Source organism: Stegastes partitus, unplaced genomic scaffold, assembly GCF_000690725.1.
Source record: "Stegastes partitus isolate 25-593 unplaced genomic scaffold, Stegastes_partitus-1.0.2 Scaffold465, whole genome shotgun sequence".
NCBI classification, from domain to species: Eukaryota; Metazoa; Chordata; class Actinopteri; family Pomacentridae; genus Stegastes; species Stegastes partitus.
The window spans coordinates 381,159-402,482 of NW_007578196.1; the positions used below are offsets into that span (position 1 = coordinate 381,159).

Consider the following 21,324-nt stretch of genomic DNA (forward strand, 5'->3'; position numbering starts at 1 on the left):
TGTGAATGTCAGTGTGTGCTGCTAGCCTTACTATTATATAGCGCAACAACGCCGAGTAAAATACAGAAATATGCACACAGAGTAACTGAAGGGAGTACGATTGGAGAAAGACAGCACTCAACTGCAAGTGACAAAGCTTACCTAAAGCACAAATTTGCTTCAGTAAAATGAAGAGAAAAAAACCATTGGATTCCTAACAAGTCAGAGAGGGGAATTTCCTGCTGATCTTTCAAAGTTTGGAAAAGAACTGTGCCTGTAAATGTTGTCAACAATTACATATCATAGCTTCACTCATTGTGAACATTTACAGAGATGTTAAATGTTAAATTTTGTTTTTGAATGGACACATATAACACACATACTTCTGTGAACATAGTTTTAATCTTGATTGTGCATTTGACATATATCTAGTGGTTAAAAACCAATTTTGTCTCGCAAGCACAAGGAAAGAAAATAATTCCACTTTAAAAGTATTTTTAAGATAAGACAAAATTTGACTTATTCCAAAGGAAATTATTGTGCCAAATATTGCTTGGAAAAAAAAAAAAGAAATGATAAGACATGAGAATAAAGTCAGTCTAGCAGAAAAGCAGTAAGATATAAGTATGATACATTACTGAAATAAATAATTAGCTAAAGTGAGACTAAAATAGAAAAGTGTTTCTGACAATGACACTGAGGTAATATGAAATGTCACAGAAAGTTATCTGCAAATAATACTCATATTATTGTTCAGACCTAAATCTGACTTTAAAATAATTTAATACTTGTGGTAATTACTAGCTAAGATAGTATTGATGATGTTTTAATCAGGCTGCTAGAAAAAAAAAAAACTATTGACGAGATTTTTTTTTTGCTATAAAAATGCTTCATACAAGTCATTTTCAATCCATACATTCAGTCTTATAGTATTAGTATTATAATGCTGCTTATTTATGAGGAATTCTCAGAGTTACAGGTGCAGAACAACCTTGAAAGGCTATTTTTTCCTGGCAGTGACAATGCAGTGACCTTGAGAAGGATGCTTCCCTTCCACTTCCTGCTACTAAAAGAATGACATTCTGGACCAGAACAAAACATACTGACCTCTACTTAAAGTTTTCTGTGTTTTCAGTGTTCTTTAATGCCTTCTGTAGTTTCTCTCTCCCCAAAATTTTATGGTATCATCTTGGGGCTGCAGGGTGGCGCAGTTGGTTAGCATCATTGCCTTGCAGCAAGAAGGTTGCCGGTTCGCGTCCTGGTGGGGGCACCGGAATCTTTCTACGTGGAGTTTGCATGTTCTCCCCGTGCAGCGTGGGTTCTCTCCAGGTTCTCCGGCTTCCTCCCACACAGTCCAAAAACATGTTGAGGTTAATTGGTGATTCTAAATTGTCTGTAGGTGTGAATGTGAGTGTGCTTGGTTGTCTGTCTCTAAGTGTAGCCCTGTGATAGACTGGTGACCTGTCCAGGGTGTCCCCTGCCTTCATCCTATGTCAGCTGGGATAGGCTCCAGCCCCCCCGCGACCCTAGTGAGGATTAAGCAGTGTATAGATAATGGATGGATGGATGGATGGTATCATCTTGCTTTCATCTTTCTTTTGTGTGCATTTTATTTCCCCTGTGTTTTTCCAGCTTTTTCCTGCAATGCTGCTATTTTTTGCAATTTCCACCCCATTTCTCTTCCCTTTTTTAGCTCATCCTCTGTCCTCATCTCTCCTCCCCTTTCCCCTTTGTCCGTGGTGTTTTCTTTTTCTAACCACTGTGTTCCTTTTGCCTTCCCTGCTCACAGTTCACTCACCTCTCCTTTCTCTCTGTGCTGTGATGACAGAGATGCAGGCAAAAGCAGAAGAGAGTGCTGAGTTAAACAGAGACGCACAACTAGGCCAACGCAGTTGCCTCCAGGGATGTGTGTATGTGTGTGTGTCCCTGTGTGTGTGAGTTTGTTACAGAGTAAGACAGAAAATGGGAGTGACAGAGGAACAGAGACAGATACCGAGAGTAAGGTGGTGAGACACTGGTATAATTATACCTACTGTACATGAATAACAAGACAACAAAAACAGTTGTTAGATGGAAAATTCATTGTGTAATAGTTGTGTAACAGTAAAGCCCTGAAACAGTAACCAAAAAAAAACCCCAACTAAATAGCAGATCAGTAAACGGAAAACAAAACCAGCTGTGGATGTTGTCTTCTTGCAGTCCCTGCAGAAGGTTATGCCAGTTCTGCTTGATGAAGTTTGTGGCGACTGTCTGCTGATGCTGATGCAGGGCAGCCCACATCTGAGACATTACACTGTGCACAGGAAACTGACTACGTCTGGACTTAATGGGGTGACCTTGACTTTACCTTGGAAGCCGTTTAACGTCGACTTGATGAGACATTTGTCCTAGCTGGGGCTTGTCAAGTTCACATGTATCCAGCATTTTTTAATGGAAATGGCAACTTCCAAGTGTTAGATTGTTGTTGCTGGTTTACCGTACTACACAAAAGCAAAAGTGACTCCTAACAATTAAAATGTCAGCTCTGGTCAAGTTAGCTAAATACAATTTGTTTGAGGCCAATACCAATAACATAACTGATAATATTAATCCTGCAAATGCAAAAAATATGAAGAGGAAGATAAATACTATTTTTTCTTTTTCTTTGCTTCTGCTTCTTTTTTGTCTTTTTCTTTTTAGAATATTTGGTTGAAATAGACTTTCTCTCTTTGCACCGGTACAATGGAGTTTTTTTTTTTTGTCTAAGTTTGTGTGGTTTGGAGTGTGTGTGGTTGTTATGTACTACTGGGTTTTTGTTTACTGCTGACTGTTGGGCAAACTGCCCCTTGGAGATAATAAAGATGACCTTACCTTACCCTACACAAAGAGCATCTGTAGGCCACGGAAACCATTAAAGTACCTTCAGAATATTGTTGAGGAAGGGTTGAAGATGTTGACTTTTTTAGTTTACATTTGACTTGTTCAGCATGTGCTTGAAAAACGTACTGCTCCACAGTTTTTAGCGGATTCTGTTGGGCTAGAGAATGACAAGCAATGTTAACTTTCGTTGAGTAAGAAGTCACGCTCTCTCCGCTGTGTGTTGCTGTGAATGTGTGTGTGTGTGTGTGTAAACAGTCAGCGACACAGACAGCAAAGTAGAGGACAGAAAAACTGAGAGGCCAAAATCACCACGAGTGGCGTCTCTTGTCCGCAGCCATGCTCCACATTATCAGATGTAATTATCGGCTGAAATTCCATTATCAGAACAATAACAGTAATTTAATTTTCTTGCTTATCAGGTAATAATATATCGGCCACCGATATATCATACATCCCTAATCAAATGTACGTATCCTGTAACTGTGGCTGTCTGATTCCACAAAACATGCCATTTATTTTCCCATCAGATGTACACACGGAACGCACAAGAAACGAAAGACATCCTGTTCTGTATAACTCACATGTCAGTTGTCTCAGTTTCTCCTGTCTAATTAAAAGGACTGTAAAGAATAACGGTTGTTTGTGAGCACTAGGATCTTATTAGATCTCATGTTACTTGTTATTATGATATCACTGTCGCTAATAACACCATTATACTCACCAAGGTAATTGCTGAGATCTCTGAAAGTGCTTAACTGAAGGTGAATTGTGAAACTGTGACCTGTATCCTGCCCTGTTAGACTCAAGCAATGTCGCTGTGTTTCCAGATCTCAGCAATTACTTAGAGTACAATGCTGTTAGAAATTATGACCAAAACTACAAAAAAAAAAAATCAGCAATATTTTAATTAACAGACATTGTTCTTTAATGTGGGAGATCAATTTATGAGCTTAACCTAAAATCCCTTTTGATTTAAAGAGCAAGCACTTCTAATACTGTGTTTAGTTACTTCATATACTTGAGAGGCAGACAGTAGCAGAAAGACCTTTTAAGACTGAGTAGAAACAGACAAGACAGAGAATGGTATATTTATACAAGCAGCATTTGAGTGCATTATTCATTTTGTATTTGGCTTTCCTGATTTTACAGTCTCCATGGAGATGGTTGTTAGTATGTCAGGCATGTAGGCCCTCCCACTAGGCCAGACACAACGTTTGGAAACAGCAGCTCTGCCTGACATATGTTCACGTGAGCATGTGTTTTTTTTTGGTGCACGTGCATTTGAGAGTGTACATAGGTTTGTCACACAACTGTTTCTGAAATGTTGTAGATGTACGTTTTTTTAATTAATTTTTTTTAAAGGTAATGTAGAATCTTGATGCCTTTTAGCATACAAACTTAAGTCAATTAGCAGTTCTTGTTAACTAACTCTCAACAAGGGATAGGTATGTCTTGAACTCTGACCCAGTGGGTTGTAGACTGCATATGTGCATATATGTTTGCTTGCATGTTTATACGTATTTCTGAGAAACAGACAGTCGGAGGCAGTATGTTTGTCTCCCTCTTGGATGTGTGTGTTGGGAAATACTGTGTGCGTGTGTGTAGATGTAGACTGTATGTATTATGCAGACCTAGGAGAGCCTTGTGCTATAAATAAAACAGGGCTGCAGTGTGCTCACTGGCGGAATAATCTATCTGACACTATGGAGAAAGGAAGAGAGAGAGAGAGAGAGAGAGAGAGACGAAGGGAAGGGAAGCGACAGAGAGAAGAGAGAGAGAACCAGATGGGAATTAAAGACAGGTGAAGATGGAGGGAGAAGAAAAAATAGAAACTACAGAAAAGGAAGGAACAGGGGCAAGGACTGAGGCAGAGAGAGAGAGAGGAATCAAGAAGAGTGGCTCGTCCACACGGCCTCTAGCAGAGGTAGTTAGCACCATGACACAACTGAGAGTCATGTTCAAAAGGGCAGTAACGTCTTTCCCTAACATCTCCTTGGGTTATGTGCCACCCATGCTTGTTTCGGTCCCTCTCGTCTGCAAGGAATACGCTGCACTTTGTTTTGTTTGTACTTCTCACACCTGTGTTAAGGACATTTAGCGGGCCCTGTGCACATTTGTCATCACGTAGAAGTGCTTGTGAGGAAAACGTCAAGACACCAGTGAAACCAAGTGTCACTATTTCACGGACACTGTTGGCTGTAATAATGCAGTTGTTTGTGAATCTGCACACCTTGCTAGTGTTCATCTAAAATTTTACAAGAAATTGCACAATTTGTCCGATGCTTGATCAAAAATGCAAAACCAAAACCTCGACTGATTGCGATGGAATAGATATGACCATAATTAAGAACACAGTTGACTGCATACTCAAACCACTTAGCTACATTTGTAATCTCTCTTTTAGCACAGGAGTTTTCCCCCCAAAAAATGATGATTGCAAAAATAATTCCCTTATTCAAAAATGGAGATAGACATATTTTCAATAATTACAGACCAGTTTTGGTGCTTTCCCAGTTTTCCAAAATAATTGAAAAATTATTTACACATAAATTAGACACGTTCTTAGAGAAAAACAATTTACTTTATCCACACCAATATGGTTTTAGGTCAAATAAGTCAACCTCTGATGCACTGATACACTTTACTGAAGAGATACATAGTGCTATTGACAATAAGCAATATATGGAGACTGTGTTTTTGGATTTACAGAAAGCAGTCAGTACTGTTAATCATAATCTTTTATCATCAAAATTACATAACTATGGTACAAGGGGTCATATTCATAAATGGTTAGAGAGTTATTTAAATAATAGACAACAGTATGTTCAATATTATAACTATAATTCAAATTACAAAACAGTTGTATGTGGCATTCCACAAGGTTCAGATATTGGACCAAAGCTCTTTAATTTGTTAATTAATGATATTTATGAGGGTACCAGTAATATGAATCTTTTATTATTTGCTGATGACACAACAGTTTTCAATTCTGGAAGCAATTTAAATAAATTAATAGTGGATGTTGCGAGGGAAATGGTTAACTTAAAAAAATGGTTTGATCAAAATACATCACTTTTGAATTGGGGCAAAACAAAATACATGATATTTGGCACAAGGAAACATGATGAACATGAAAAGATCATTGTTGATGATATCAACATCGAAAAGGTCTCTGAAATAAAATTTTTGGGTGTAATGCTGGATGAGAGACTTAGATGGAAGTCTCATATAGATTACATAACAAATAAAGTGAGCAAAAGTATTGGTATTTTATTTAATGTAAAACAGGTTCTGGATGAGGCATCATTACTTCTTCTTTATTCCACATTAATTGTTCCTTATTTTACGTACTGTATTGAAGTGTTTTCTTGTTGTGATGTACAACACAATGGGCACGAAAAAAAGCTAAAAACATGGATGAATAAATAAAAATAAGTTCTGCCGAAATAAATTCTGCCAAAAAATATTTACCTTCAAAGACACTGTGTGTGTATGATCATAGATATTGAAAGGTATTTGGGTAAAGTATTTGTTGTTTGAGAACCTTTGGATTGGACTGTGTGAGTCAAACCAGTGAAACCAGTGGCTACCAGTTTATCCAGATTTTCCATACAGGTCAACATGCATTATATCTTCATTATACCATCAGACCTTGCCTTGCCAAATGTAATTCAAAGTGTCAATTAAATCATAGTAATCTACTGTATGTGTCTGCTGCATTGTGTGTGTTTGTGTTGGTGTATATTTATTTGTACGGGTCCATACGAGCATTGTGTTGAATTTTATGTTCTATATTTTTGTAAAATACTAATTGTATGCAAAGATAAAGTGTGATTTCTGAGCACATGTTTTACATTATTTCTGTTCAACCAAATGTACAGCTATTGCCCCAATATGACCGTGAGATGTTTTTAGGGAGTTACAATGGAGCAGGATAGTGGAAATACTTGCGTACCTCTTACACTGATATTTATGTAGAGAGAAATCATAGAAGACACAATTATTAGACTGGTACAAATTCAGTAACTCATTATTTTTGCGTTAATTATGCTGTTTAGGGAAAAGCAGTAACGAGGTGGACATGGCACTCATAATAATGAGAGTCCAATTATAACCACACAAACTACCCTGCGTTAATCGTAGCTGTCTAAATCTGTGTATTTTCACAATCTTTCTTCACTAACTCGAAGTGAATATCTACTTACTTTATTTTTAGAAAAAAACCCAACATTAATTTTAAAAAAAAAACAACAACAAAAACACACACACACACACAAAAACCCCCTGCCCATTGAGTTCACGTTTTCCTCTCATTTGATTGTTCTCCCTGCCAGGTGATGGAGTTGAAGGGTCAGATGATCCATGTGCCCGAGTCCTGCTCTCTGATGTTTCTGGGCTCTCCACGTGTTGATAAGCTGGAAGAGCTGATGGGCAGGGGTCTCCATCTGTCAGATATCCCCATCCATGATGCCACGCGGGACGTTATCCTGGTGGGGGAGCAGGCCAAGGCCCAGGATGGCCTGAAGAAAAGAATGGACAAACTCAAGGTAAAAGGGTCGCTCGTGGATTTTGGATCTATTCGTAGCTGCAGAGCACTGTATTTAAAAACTAATTTCACTTTATTGCACACGTTTACCATTGTGAAAACGGAACAGAGGCTGGTCAGATTATTTGTTACAGTGTGGCTTTTGTTGTACGTGAACATAAGATGTTTCACAGGAGGGAACTGTTTGACCAGCATAGATGCATTTAGTATAGACTGGTCACATATTGCAGGCACTCTTTTACAAACAAGCACCAGCTTGTGTCATGACACAGGTCATACTGGTAAAATGATTTGTTGTTAGGTCAGGGGGATTTCATTACCACTAATCCCCACCAGCTACGAACAGTAAAAACATACACAGAGTGCATTTAGGTGTCAGCAACAAGAAAGTGCATAAGGTAGCAGCTTCTCACAATCCACTGGTGCCCTGTGTTGCTTGCATGTGCCACGAGGTCAGCAGTTGTTTCTTGTGATCTCAATCATGCACTTAAAGATGAGGCATATCACTTATTGTCCATTACAGTCTCAACAAAATGAGTTAAGCTATCACGCCACTCCCCTCTTGTCCTCTACTCTTTGTCTGGAGCTGCCCACTGACAGAGTCATATTAGGGGAGATTAGAGACGAAGCAGAGGTCCAAAGATCTTTTACTTTGCTGTTATTTCACCAAACGTTACCAAAGAATATATATATATATATATATTACTTATAACTGTTTATAAGCCCAGAACGATTCCACTGATTAAATGTCCTGCCTCATTTTTACAGATTTGTCTTTTTTTTAAATGTTACATGTTTGAATAAAAAACATCCTTGTGGTGCTATTGAGGAAACAGCCACTGACGGATTCAGGTATTTTTTTATAACAACCCAGATATGTGGTATTTGCTACCAATAACACTGAAATTTCTCATTTCTTGATGACAAATTTGATATTTAAAAAAATCATCAAATAACCTCAGATTAAGAAAGGTTTCCTGTACACACAGTGCGCTAACGTGTCATATGTTTACAGACTGGTAGTGGTCGTGTATGAGCAGCACAGACCTAACTGTTGAGTGCTATTGCTCCATTAACCTAAGCCCGCTAATGCTAGCTGAACATTGTGTTTGGAGCATTGCTACTATGGGTGCATCTTTCGCAATATCTGTAACATTTCAGGACATACACATGTTGATGGTGTTTTTTTAAAGTAGCCTATAGTTAACAACTGAAGCTTGTTCGCTTTAAATTTGGTGTACAGATCAGGATGCTTGTCTTTGAGGGGCTCTGATAGGTTTGACATGTTTACTTTCATTCAAAGTGCTCTATTCTGCTTTTAGCTGTCTATAACTTGTTCTCGATCAACTGAAAGGCAAAAATGTATCCATGCACAACTTATTTTTTCTACAAGTGTCAGCAGACCTGCTGCTGCAGTTGTTGCACATGTTGTTGTTATGGTCCAGTATCTACACTACCTTTTGGTACCATAAAAAAACAAGTACTGACACATTGTCAGAATTTCAGCATCAGCGTGTAACATCTCTAGGTGAGACCTGTGTTCCTGAATATTGGCATCCAATCAAAATGACAAATCACAGCATGAGACAACTCACTGAAGCAAACATGCTAAATCCATGGTACTTACGAGTTAAATATCTGTGTTGAGTGTGTAAATCCATACTGGCTGGAAGAATGTGTCTCCTGGGATTTGCTCTTATAATTTGAATTTAAAGTACCCTTGAGCAAATCACTGAGTCTTGACCCAATCCTATGAATCTGCTCATTGCATCACTCTCTCTCACTGCAATTACTCCCCCAGGCCACTGTTATAAATAGCTATATCTTAGTCAACTTGCCTACTTGAACAGTGGCATAGCACTGCATCAGACAGACTTGGCATAAAGAAGCTAACCCACAGACACAAATAAACATATACAGATACACACAATCAAAATGACATCACACAAAAATACGTTTGCCGACACCAGCAATTTTAATTTGGTGCAGTACTCCCACATCTCAGCATCGCTGTCATCAGTGCCTTCATCAAAGCAAAGCACAGCAGAGAACAAACCCTCCTAATCTCCCTCTCTCCTCTCTCAGGCCACATTAGAGCGGACTCATCAGGCGCTGGAGGAGGAAAAGAGGAGAACGGTGGATCTCCTTTATTCCATATTTCCGGGGGATGTGGCACAGAAACTGTGGCAGGGTCAGCCAGTGCCCGCTCGCAAATTTGATGATGTCACCATGCTGTTCTCGGACATCGTGGGTTTTACCGCCGTGTGCGCCCAGTGCACGCCCATGCAGGTCATCTCCATGCTAAATGAACTTTACACTCGCTTCGACTACCAGTGTGGCATTTTGGATGTTTATAAGGTCAGTAGACAAAAAGATGTGCACCTACCTCATGTGATGTAGTAAAACCTGTTGCGATATTGGGGCAAGATTTTCTGTGAAACTGTAAAAAAAAAAAAAAAAAGAAAAAAAAAGTGATATGTCAGAGAGGGAAAGAGAGGCAGCAATAACTGCAGTGGCCTTACTGGCTAATCTGTACTCCTCTTGAGAATGAGGTAATCATAATTGTTTTCATGAAGTGACAGCTTCCCAGAAAGTTAGTCCTCATTTCTCGGAGTCTTTAAAGTGTTACCAGCTAAACCTTTCCGGGGTGTGTCACTGTCAATTTGTACTGGATTTGTGTGCGTGTGTGTGTGTGTACACTGTGTGCTGTCATGTGTGGGTGCACTTGTGTTGTGGAAAAAGTAACTGATTAATGGCCGGTCTGTGAGAGCTTAACAACGATGTGTCAATATTGTCCATCTGACAGTGTGGCTTTGGGCCTAGTTACAGTCATCACTGTGGTCTGCTATCTTTCCCTCTTTTCATCCTTCCTCTCTATTACCAGATTAGTTCTTTTCTATTCTTTTTTTACTCTTTCCACCTTTGCTTCTCTCCATCATCACCATTGCCATCATCTTTCCTCTCTATCTCATTACCTCAGTTAGCGTGACAACAACATGTAATTATCACTTTTCTATGAAAATGTGCTTTTCCTGTGGTATTTCAGTTCTCAGAAATGTCACATATTAGATATACCGCGAAATGGAAGCGGAGATACAGTGAGGAAGGTAGAGAGAAATAGAGTTTATGTGCATCGCAGTAGAAGTTTGTGTGTCAAAGAGAGATAGCAGGAGCAGGAGGACATGGTGAGGAGATTGAATCACCCATATGTCGCCATTGTCATGGTTACTGTCGAAATGATTTAGCCGTTGGCAGGCCTTAATGAGAGCAGTTTGTCTCCTAGTTTTCTTTTCTTTTTCTGCTTCTCCTCTTGTGCTATCTTTTTTTTTTCAAGACCGTCATCTGTCATGACACGTATCTCACTCCTTCATCTGGAGATATACCAACGCGTCCATGAAAGTGGCTCTTCTCGTTCGCTTTATTCACGTGATACTTTCACATGTACAGGAGGGGAGACTTACTACTGCTGTAAACTGTGGCATAAAAGCTGTAAACTGGGACTATGAAATACTTGGCTTTATGGCTCAAATCATACTTTATCTGTGCACACAGCTGCTGCGACAGTTTTGGAAAGAGCTCTGTACACCATTTACCCTCATTACTAACAGATTACTTGAGAATAAAACCTCTGTTAGTGTTATAACCAACCGATAAGGATTGGAGAAGCTTTATTGAAATGAAAACACAACAGCAGCCCCTAAAAAATGCACAGCAAAGCACCATTCAAGCGTTTTTGTTTTTTTGTCCCTTATGTTTTGGCCAGTCCACTATATTTATTAAAATAGTTTTAAAAGGAACCAATTCAGAAAATGTCTTTTGGATATACACTGTTGCCTCTAAAATTGGAATTAAATATTATTTTACCTCTTCTCATGATATGATTGTGACAATGTGATTTATTCTTAATAGATAAAGTGTATAACTTCTCAACACTTCATTGATATCACAATATAAGTACAATACATATCACAATCAATCACAATTCATTTTCGCATCCTGTGTATTCAGGCTTAAACAAAATCGGAGTTATTGAACAATAGGATTGAGGGTTTTGTTTTAATTTTTCAACCTTGGTCACTTTAACAGGACACACATACTCAAGGGGATTTCATGCATGTCCAATATTACTCTTTCAAGTGTCACTCAGTCACTATTATAATACATTGAGTATGACCACCCCTGACCAGTCATCATGACATACTGTCCACCAGCTTGTTGATGGTGTCAATGGGCAGGACGTCCCACTCTTCAGTCAGATCCTGAAGTCAGAATTGGTTTCACCTGGTAACTCGGACTCAGTATGTAATCATTGCACCTGGTCAGAAGTGATTACTGATGGGTATAAACAGAAATAAAAAGAGGAATGTGTCTGAAAACAAAATTATTCCAACTTTATGGTCAACAGTGTACTTGGGTAAGTTGATCCAACCATCTTTACTCACCAATTCATCACTGAGGCAGACCACTTCTCTGACCTCTCTAGTCTTTGGTAAATATGAGCTTTGTAATGTCATGTTACCAACAGTTTTTATTTAGTCTATCTCACAGTGGAAAAGAATATTTGCCACTTAGCAGACATAAATTACCTTAAGATGACTCTAGTACTGTACAGTATGGCACACGTCTATGTGTGAGTCCATTCATGGTTCCAAATAAAATAAAATTAACCCACTTATTTTGCCTTTTACAAAACACTTTTAAAAGTTTAACTGATTATAGAAGCATCAAAACATGTCAGGAATTAGTGGACATGGTTGTATTGTTTGTGGTTGGGCTCCTCAGAATGGGTCAGCAGCAGTGAAAGGTGCTGTAAGTGGGATTACTGAGATCCTCTCAAATGCTAACCAACTCTTACAGTGAAGGATGTAGGCCAAGAGAGAGAAACAGACAGATACTTTACTTCTTATATCGAACGAGGAATGGAGGAGTGCTTTTAATTTTCCACTACTCAGAAGCTACTTAGTTTCACATATCAGCTTATACTCACAGCAGCCACACTCAATTTTACAATGATTCATTCATCTCAGTTCCCACCCCTCTTCTTCCATTTCTCACACAGATCGAAACAATAGGTGATGCCTACTGCGTGGCCGGAGGGCTTCACAAGAAGGTTGACAGTCACGCAAAACCAATCGCACACATGGCTCTGAAGATGATGGAGCTTTCTGAGGAAGTGCTGACACCTGATGGGAAACCAATCAAGGTGAGTTTTCATTCATCCTTCACCACGCAGGTGTGTGAGGCAGTTGGGTAGTAGCCAAGGTCTGCAGTGCTTTTGTTGTGTTGTGTTTTTTTGTTGTATTGAGTGAAACGAGAAGATCCAGATGATTTCCGAGCATTTATTTATTGAGCATGTGGCTTGTTAGCAGTGTTCAGGGATCTGTATGAGTGTTTGCTTTGTCTGTGTATACATTTTTTGTTCTGCATCCGTAACCTTATCGCTGAATACCTTTTTACATTTACATTATCTGTGCAGTCATTCATCTCTTTTTTAGTAGAGAACGCTGTCTGTAACTCCAGTTGAATGCACTGTTTATTGTTTTTCTTTGACTCCTGTAAAGTATAGCTACGTCTTTGCCTAAGTGCGCATGTAAATTCAAATGTGGGAGCAGTTTTGTTGAACTGGTTATTATCAAACTAACTTAGTCTGATCTGAACTTCCACAGTGAGTTTTTGTTGTTGTTTTTTTTAACAAATGATCCCCTGATAATGACTCATTAGACTGTTTGTCCCTTATTCAACTTGTGAAAACACTTTTTTTTTCTTTTTCCTGACTTTGTGGTGTCCGTAATTAAATGTGTATGTAGTGTCATCAATCAATCAGTCACCCGCTGACTGAATCACACATATTCTGTTGTCTCATTATCTGTAGTTACTACATAACAGTTTGAATAATGGTCAAAGTCATTAGGCCTCTAAAGAAATCTTTTAAAAAATTGCCAAAATTACACAATTTGTCTGAGCTGCTAACTGTAGAATCAGAAAGGATTGCTGGATTTTAAACTCTACGACTGTCCTTGAACTACTCATCTCTTGACATACCATTCTGTCAGGGAAATTAACTATTATACATGTATCGTTTTCACAGTATTAGTAACACCAGGAGACATTTAGAAAAAATGTGGTACATGGTGATTTCAGGTTTTTAAAATTGCTATGAATTAAGTAGTCAAAGAAATCCAACTTGTTATGACATTAGAACTTTGTTATAAAGATATTTTTGAGTTGTAGACAAAGTTGTGCTGTTTCCATTGTGGTGCAGGACTTTATAGTGCAGTAAAAGTGGAGCCACGGTTAGTAAAAATGTGACAGCAGCAAAAAAAACAAAACAAACACCAACAAAAAAATAGACACTGCTTTAGGTTCAGAGAGTTAAATATATGGCCTTTGTTTTGTGATGCAGTGCAGATGTTTATTTTCCCTGAAGCTTCATTTGCGTAATATTACATTTTTAAAAAAAGATATTAACTACTTCTACTTCATCCCTCCTCTGCAAACCCTAAGAGACTGCGTAGTTTTTGTGCACCGTTCACTAAGCTGCCACTTCACTATGGAAATGCGTTTCTTTAGAAGTTTAGTGTCTTGCAGCTTTTCCATAAGCAACCTTGTATTTGTCCTTCATTGCATATGTAAATAATTTTAAACATTTTGACTCTGATGGAGAATTGGACCAAAGTTAGTCAGAAAACTGAACAGATGAATGCATTATTTTTGAGACGTTAGTGACATCTACTATGCATTGCTAAAAGATTTGTTTGGCGTGTTACCGCTCTTGAGGCAACCACTAAAGATGTTATTTTGAGGTCAGTGAATTGTTCAGTCGCTTTGGGGTGTAGATTTGTACTTAGATTTTATATTGCAAATATTCATCATGTAGTTATTGTTTTGGGCTTATGATCGATTACCACATTGATTTGGATGCTCAAATGCATTAAGAACAAGATAGATATTTATTTATATGTGGTGTGCATTTTAGTAAAGACCTAACAACAAAACAGACACTATAACACCTAATTGCATATGTCAAAAATCAAGAAAACTCCATAGTGAATCATTCATTTTTCATTACACTTCCAGTAGTTTTACTAGGCCAAGTAGGAGAACAGTGTGGTAAGAGTGAGAGAAACTGCGTAACACAGAATACCTATTTTAGTCTTTGGTGCTAATGGATCAGTGGAGTGTGTTTTTATGAAACGAGGAAAGCGACATGGTGCATCTTAATAGTATATGTATGTGTTTGAGTTCTACTTTTCTCCACCAGCCAGCTGCATGAATCAACAGTGGGGCTTTGTGTGCCGTGTACCTGCGAGTCCATTGTTGTTTCTTAATGTCCATGTATGTGGTAACAGTGGGAGATGATTATATGCGGCAGTGTGGGCCATGTGGATGTGTGTGTGCGACGTTTTGTTCTATTAGGCACCATAATGCATCAGAGTGTGATGTGTGTGTGTGTGTGTGTGTGCAGTTGTTGCTTCTAGATTATCTAAACTGTGTCAGCCTATTCTACTTTCTCCTCATCTTTCCTGTTCATATTTCTTTTTTGTGTTGTATCAGTATGGATGTTTTTAGCTTGGTTTACTTTTGCATGTTGGCAGTAGTACATTTAAAACAGTTGTATTTCTAGAGGAAAAACATTCGCCCCATATATCAGCTGCAGTTAAACAGTCAGTGAAGATAAATAATGCTCGAACTGTCTGCTTTTCATCACAATAGCAGCTTGTGGTGTCGCGTGCGTTGACCCACCTTCAGACGGTTATCAGGCACTATTAACCTTAAACCCATGTCATCTGCGGAACTGCGTTTAGCGGTATTTTATGTACCTTTTGAGTGGCTATATTTTTAAATGTCAGACATTAGAGAGACAAAGAAAGGAAAGCTGCACTGCCAAAAAAGATGAGTATAATAAGTAGGAAGGGAAGGACGGAGGCACAACAGAGGGAGTTGAATTTAAAGCGCTCTTGTTAATTCAGTAGAATAAAAAAAGAACATAGGATATGATTTATTTATGTCTATCCTTAGTCCAGTCTCAGTGAAGGTCACCCAACACTCTTAGGATGCCTCAGTAGAACCCACACATGTAGTACAGCAATGGAGAATGACATTTAGAACAATGCTGGTGTCAAGCCACGTCTTCTATTTCAGTGGCTCAGTCAGATCCAGCGACGGATGAGGATTTATTTTATTTATTTTTAGCTGTGAACAAATACACAGTTACTTCTGCTTGAGTAACATCTGCTAAAAACTCCACTGATCTGCTTGTTAAGGTAATAAATTAACCCTCCCAAAAAATAATGAAGCTACATATCTATGACAAAGTGAAGCAGGTTTTGGTAATTTAGAAAGCACCGAGAACAGACACGTCGTTGGTTTTGATCTTGTAATTTGTCGGAGAGGAAGAAGAGAAATATAGAATATTGCCTGGCTGAACCTGCTTTGATGTTTGAGAGAACATTGCAGAATGATTTTTCCGACTTCCAGTTTTGATCTTTTAAAAAATATATATACATGACACAGATCGGAACAAAACCTGTATGTGTGAGAGAAGCTAAGACGAAGAGGTGCCGGATAACAGACAGGACACTGTTCTGTGTATGCTGTGCTCCTAACATTGTCCATTTGTCTCAAAATAGAAAGGCCTTGCCAAGCATTTTTGGCCTGCTCTCTTGCTCTTCCACTTTCTCTCTCTGTTTTTCCTCTTCCCCTCTTTATCTTTCGTTCCCCCCTCCTCTCTCTCCTCCGCAGCCTCTCTCTCTAACTCACTCCTTTAATTTTCCACATTTCTTTCTTCTCCAAATTCTTATCCTTGTTTTTGCTTTTTCTACATTTTGCACTCTCCTCCTTATTTCTCTTCATGTTGGTATAACAGAGCGTTATAGAGATATTCAACACTTCAGCATGATAAATGCTGTTCAGTGAGTGCACTCAGCTCCAGCCAGTGTTGCACTGTTATGCAAACTAGCATGAGAGCTGTGACAGAGAACTGAGAGAAAATGTTTAGTGAGAGAGAAATGGGAGAGCGCGATCCAGGAACACGGAGAGATATATAGAGGAGTCAGATGTCAAGAGAGAAACACATATAGAAAGCAAATATTGTAAGTTGTTTTCATCTGTATTACTGCTTCAGTTTCAGGCCTGTGGCATGATCTTTATGTATGCGTGTGCTTGTGTGCGTGAGTGGGTGTATGAGTAGGTGAGCAGGTGCGAGGGATGTAGTGCTTGTAGTGCCCAAACTTCAAAGGTTTTTTCACCAAAAACACTGCAGAAGCTGTAGTGTCTACTATATATGCTCAGTTCTACACCCTCTACATGCATGCTTGTGTTCACATCAGTTTATTGTTGTGTTTATGTGCGCTTGTGTCCACCAGAAGTACATTACATCCGTGATAACTGTATTTTGGATTCAGAACTTGTCTGAGACTTGTCATGCTGATGTGAGGGTATTATGGAAATGGGTATACAACAGTACCAGATTAGCCAATAAATTCTATACTCTACCCCCATGTACTGTACTGTAGGGGTATGGCACCATGTGGAATTACATATACGGTGAGCAGAATTGTTATATAATTATTGTACATGCATTCCAAAGATGTGGCTTTTACCATTACTTAACATCAACAAAGCAATGTTGCATCTATCAATAACCTAATTTTTCATATATAGGACCTCTGAAACCCTTATGGCCACAACTAATTGTTTATATTATTGATTTAATCTTTCAGTTTCATAAAATTTGCCCATCATACTTTCTCACAGCCCATGTTAGCGTCTTTAGATTGCCTGTCTTGTCTGACCAAAAGTCCAAAGTCCAGAGATATTACATTTACAGTGATATTAAATAGAGAGTTGCTGTTTTGTTGTTGTTGTTGTTTTACATTGAAGTAGTGGGAACTAGCATATGTTTGGAATTTATCCTTGAAACATTTCCTGACTAGTCAATTAACTAAATATTTCAGCTCTTAAAAACTGCAAAGGAATTTGAACCACCTTTAATTGAATACATGCTATGGTTTTCTTACAACAGCTAAAAGTACAATGTGCTCCCAGTTTCTTAGATACAGCAGGTTGAAACTAATCTAGTGCAACACAACAGACCTGCCATCATGAAGGTAATAGTCAGTTTGAGATGAAACTGTGTTAGAGAGATGCTGATTCACCTCTAGGATCCTTTATGAGGTTGTTTTTATACAGAGGTACTTATTATGCTACGTCCAGGTGTATCAACACAACAAAAACTGAACAATATAACCTTTATTTATTGCGGGACTTTTGTGTTAGACTGTTTTAGCTAGATGTACCTAACAAACTGCTGACTGAGTACCTGAGAAACAACATTCACGCCTTAATAACAACTCTCTCCTGTTTCAGTCTGTCTCCATATCGTTCTGTCAGCTTGGTCACGGGCTGGAATGTGATTGGTTGCCTGTGCCGCTGCACCATTTGCTCTTTGGCTCACTGAAGGCCATGTGCTATGGATGCTGACTCATAGCAAAAAAAAAAAAAAAAAAGGAGGGGAAGAGTGTATGTGTTACTGTGTCTGTATTTTGAGACTTAGAAAATAAAGAGGAGTGTGGTTGCTGGATGCTGATTTGTTTGTGTGTGTGTGTTTGTGTGTGTGTGTCTGTGAGTGGTTGTGAGTGGTTGTCTGTTGTAGAGGCAGACAAGTACATGGCCATCTGTAAGCAGTTTAGCTACAAAAATAGGTCACACTCGTGCACCTAGAAGCCCTTTCTCCTTCGCTTTCTGTCTCTCTCGTTTTTCTTTATTCTCCTCCTGCGCTGTCAAGGTTTCGCCTTCTAATTATAGGTTTATTTTGCGCTCTCTCCATTGTCTTTCCGTCTGGCTGTGCTCCTTCTATCTCACTACCCCCCTTGCCTGCTGTTGCCATGGCTACCTTGCAGTGTGCTGGAATGCACACGGTGGCATTGGTTGCCAAGGTGACGAGATGCTCAAGTAGACCATTAGAAATCCACTGACTTTTGTGAGTTTTTGCGTGTGTACTGTACAATACGTGTGATGACTTTTTTTTCTCCCCCCCAAGTGGTAGAAATCAATAGCTGCCCGAGTGACTGGGAATTGGAACGGCAGCTGGATGGATTTCTCTGCGCCTCCAGCCATTTATAGATTCATACCTCAGCCAGATTATAATATGAACACCATGTTGCTGACATATATCTGTCACCAGAAGGACATCAATTATTAATTTGATTAATTTCCCCTCTTACACTCGCGCTATTTTAAGATTTTCATTACTCTAAAAATCTGCTGCCACAGGATATCAGATTAGATAACATCTACTCTAATTTGGAGTATGATTGCCACCGTACAGTTTCCATTAATCGGATCAATGCACACACAGCACTTCTGGCTCACAAACAAGGTAGCCTTTGTGCTGCAGGATAGGCAGCGCATGAATTAATCGCATCAGCTCAGTTCAGCAAGGGGATTTAATTTATGAAAATGCACAGGAGTGCCAGGTATGCTTATTGTATAATTTCTGAGGTCACGATGGGTTAAATTCAGACACAAATCACCCGAGCTTGTCACAATGCTTATGGATCTTGAATGCACTGACTAAAAATTGTATATATTGTAATTGTAATTGATTATTGTCTTTATTTTTTTTGTCAAACATTTTCAAGAAATAGCGGAAGACATCTATTTGAATTTCCTAGAGTGTAACACGGGATACTTAAATTGCTTGCTTATACGACCAACAGTCCAAAACCCATATGCTATATAACAAAGAAAGCCTAACAGACTCACATTTGCGATACTAGAATCAGCCACAAAAGGCATTTAAGTAACTGACTTTAGGTTAGACTTTACTGACATATCCACGAAATTAAGATGGAGAACAGGAGACAAATAATGTAGACAGAGACTTAAGTGAAGATGCAGTAACAACAGCATCTGCATTCATTTTCATGTCAAGTGTGTGTGTGTGTTGTCAAGATACATACATAAAATTCAGTTTCTTAAATCCTTAGACATGTCATTGCTCTAATATCTCTCCCTTTTCTACTTTTTTCCTCTCCATCCTTCTCCTGCCACCTTTTTCCTCTCTTTCTCTCCCAGCTAAGAATAGGCATCCATACAGGTTCGGTGCTGGCAGGCGTGGTCGGCGTTAAAATGCCACGTTATTGCCTGTTTGGGAACAACGTGACACTGGCCAGCAAGTTTGAATCAGGAAGCCATCCGAGGTGTATCAATGTTAGTCCCACAACTTATCAGTGAGTAATCAAACTTCACACTACATGCACATGTGTATACTCACAAAAACAGAGAAATTTGTCTTGTTTTGAACCATGCAATAGTGACATTTTTTAAGTTTTTCTACTCGACCAAAGCGGTTGATTTTGCGTGAGGATTCAGTCTTTTTGACATATGATTATGTGTACATCATTTACATCATCAACAATTTCCCTGAGGTACCCTACCAAAGGGATCAATAAAGTTCTATCTAATCTAATCTCATCTAATTTGAGGTAATAAAAACTCTGGCACCTTGTCTGACTTTGCTTTCTATTCCCACTGTGCATGTTTGTATGTCTTAATGACTAATTAGGTTTAGTGTGATGGATCCAAACAAAGCTATGTTATTACACAGATTAAGCAATAGATGTACAAACCCACACGTTACATGAATGCTTATTCTGGCAAACTGTGAGATGTTTATTTACTGAAGTATCTTTTTGCTTTGCCTGTTTCATGCTTCCTTTGTAGGACTCTTTAACAAAAGTTCTTCTGTTCTGCTCTCTTATCATCAGATTGTTGAAAGACGACCGCTCTTTTTCATTTGTCCCTCGTTCACGGCTGGAGCTCCCAGAAAACTTTCCCAAAGAGATCCCAGGGACGTGTTACTTCCTGGAGGCGGGGACATCCCACAGCCATGCTTCACTGACCAGCTCTCGCTCTGCTCCTCCGGCCTCTATGAGGAAAGTCTCCTACAGCATTGGGACCATGTTTCTAAGAGAAACAAGTTTGTAGATTCAATACGCACTAGGTTACACACAGATATTCATCATGTAAGCAGCTGGATTTGAACCCATGGAACATGCAGGAAACCAATTATACAGGTCTTTGGATATGCAAATGCATTATGTAAAAACTTCAGTTCAGACCTGTGGGATGACCTATATGAATGAAACTTCGAAAAACGCTTTCATCATAGGTAAAAAAGAACAACATGCCCTCATCTCCCCTGAGCGAGGGAGATATGGTTCAAAAGACTTACGGAACAGCAAGTGCGCTACTCTCACAAGGACCCTTCCCCAAGGAAGTGTACTGATGGAATCAATTAGCAGAGAAACCTTAATACAAAACTTAATGATCTAGCTGGATTCCTAAGCTCCAGACCTGGCATCTCTCCAGTGGTCCTCGCTCCCATATGGTGTCCTGACCTGGGTCGACGCAACGATGTTTGGAGAAAACCTGGAGAGAGGCCATACACATGACCAGTGTTGCACTCATTAGCAATGGAATTGCGCAAATAGAACAAATTCACTTTCCATTAACAATGTGGGTGCCGAGGGATGAAGTTGTGTGAATTTCCGGAAGATGGCACCAATGTTTGCTGTGCATCATGGCCTCTTGTACAAGGAAGACCACTAATGAAGAACAATACAGCTCCCGTTCGTCCCCTTGCAGCTGTCCCTGTATCATTTCATGCTTTACCAAACGTATTTCTAACATCAGCTGCTTGTTATATCTGACACCATCCACCTAGGACCAGTTGGTTGAGGGTGAGGAGAGATGAATCAGAGGCCCAAACAAGGAGATTTGAATTAAAAAGGGGTTCATCAACGGACAAATGCCTAAAACTGCTCGTACTAAGCTGATCTTAGAGTCTTGTCTGCTTGTAAACCACAGCAAACTATAACCAACAACAATCCAGCCATTTCATTGCAGGTAATATGTGTAGGACTGAAAATTATTCC

The 21,324-nt window shown here is 39.1% G+C and overlaps 1 protein-coding gene across 1 annotated transcript in view; it reads left to right on the top strand.

Annotated features, from left to right (window-relative positions):
* The window catches only part of gucy1a2 (guanylate cyclase 1, soluble, alpha 2), a 43,902-nt gene extending 23,381 nt beyond the window's left edge, over positions 1-20,521 (top strand). Inside the window, exons 5-9 of the mRNA XM_008286710.1 lie at positions 7,173-7,385; positions 9,470-9,742; positions 12,444-12,587; positions 19,463-19,617; positions 20,155-20,521. Of these exons, the coding sequence (XP_008284932.1) occupies positions 7,173-7,385; positions 9,470-9,742; positions 12,444-12,587; positions 19,463-19,617; positions 20,155-20,374 (1,005 nt within the window). The 3' untranslated portion in view covers positions 20,375-20,521. The remainder of the gene's footprint in view (positions 1-7,172; positions 7,386-9,469; positions 9,743-12,443; positions 12,588-19,462; positions 19,618-20,154) is intronic.
* The last annotated feature ends 803 nt before the right edge of the window (positions 20,522-21,324 follow it).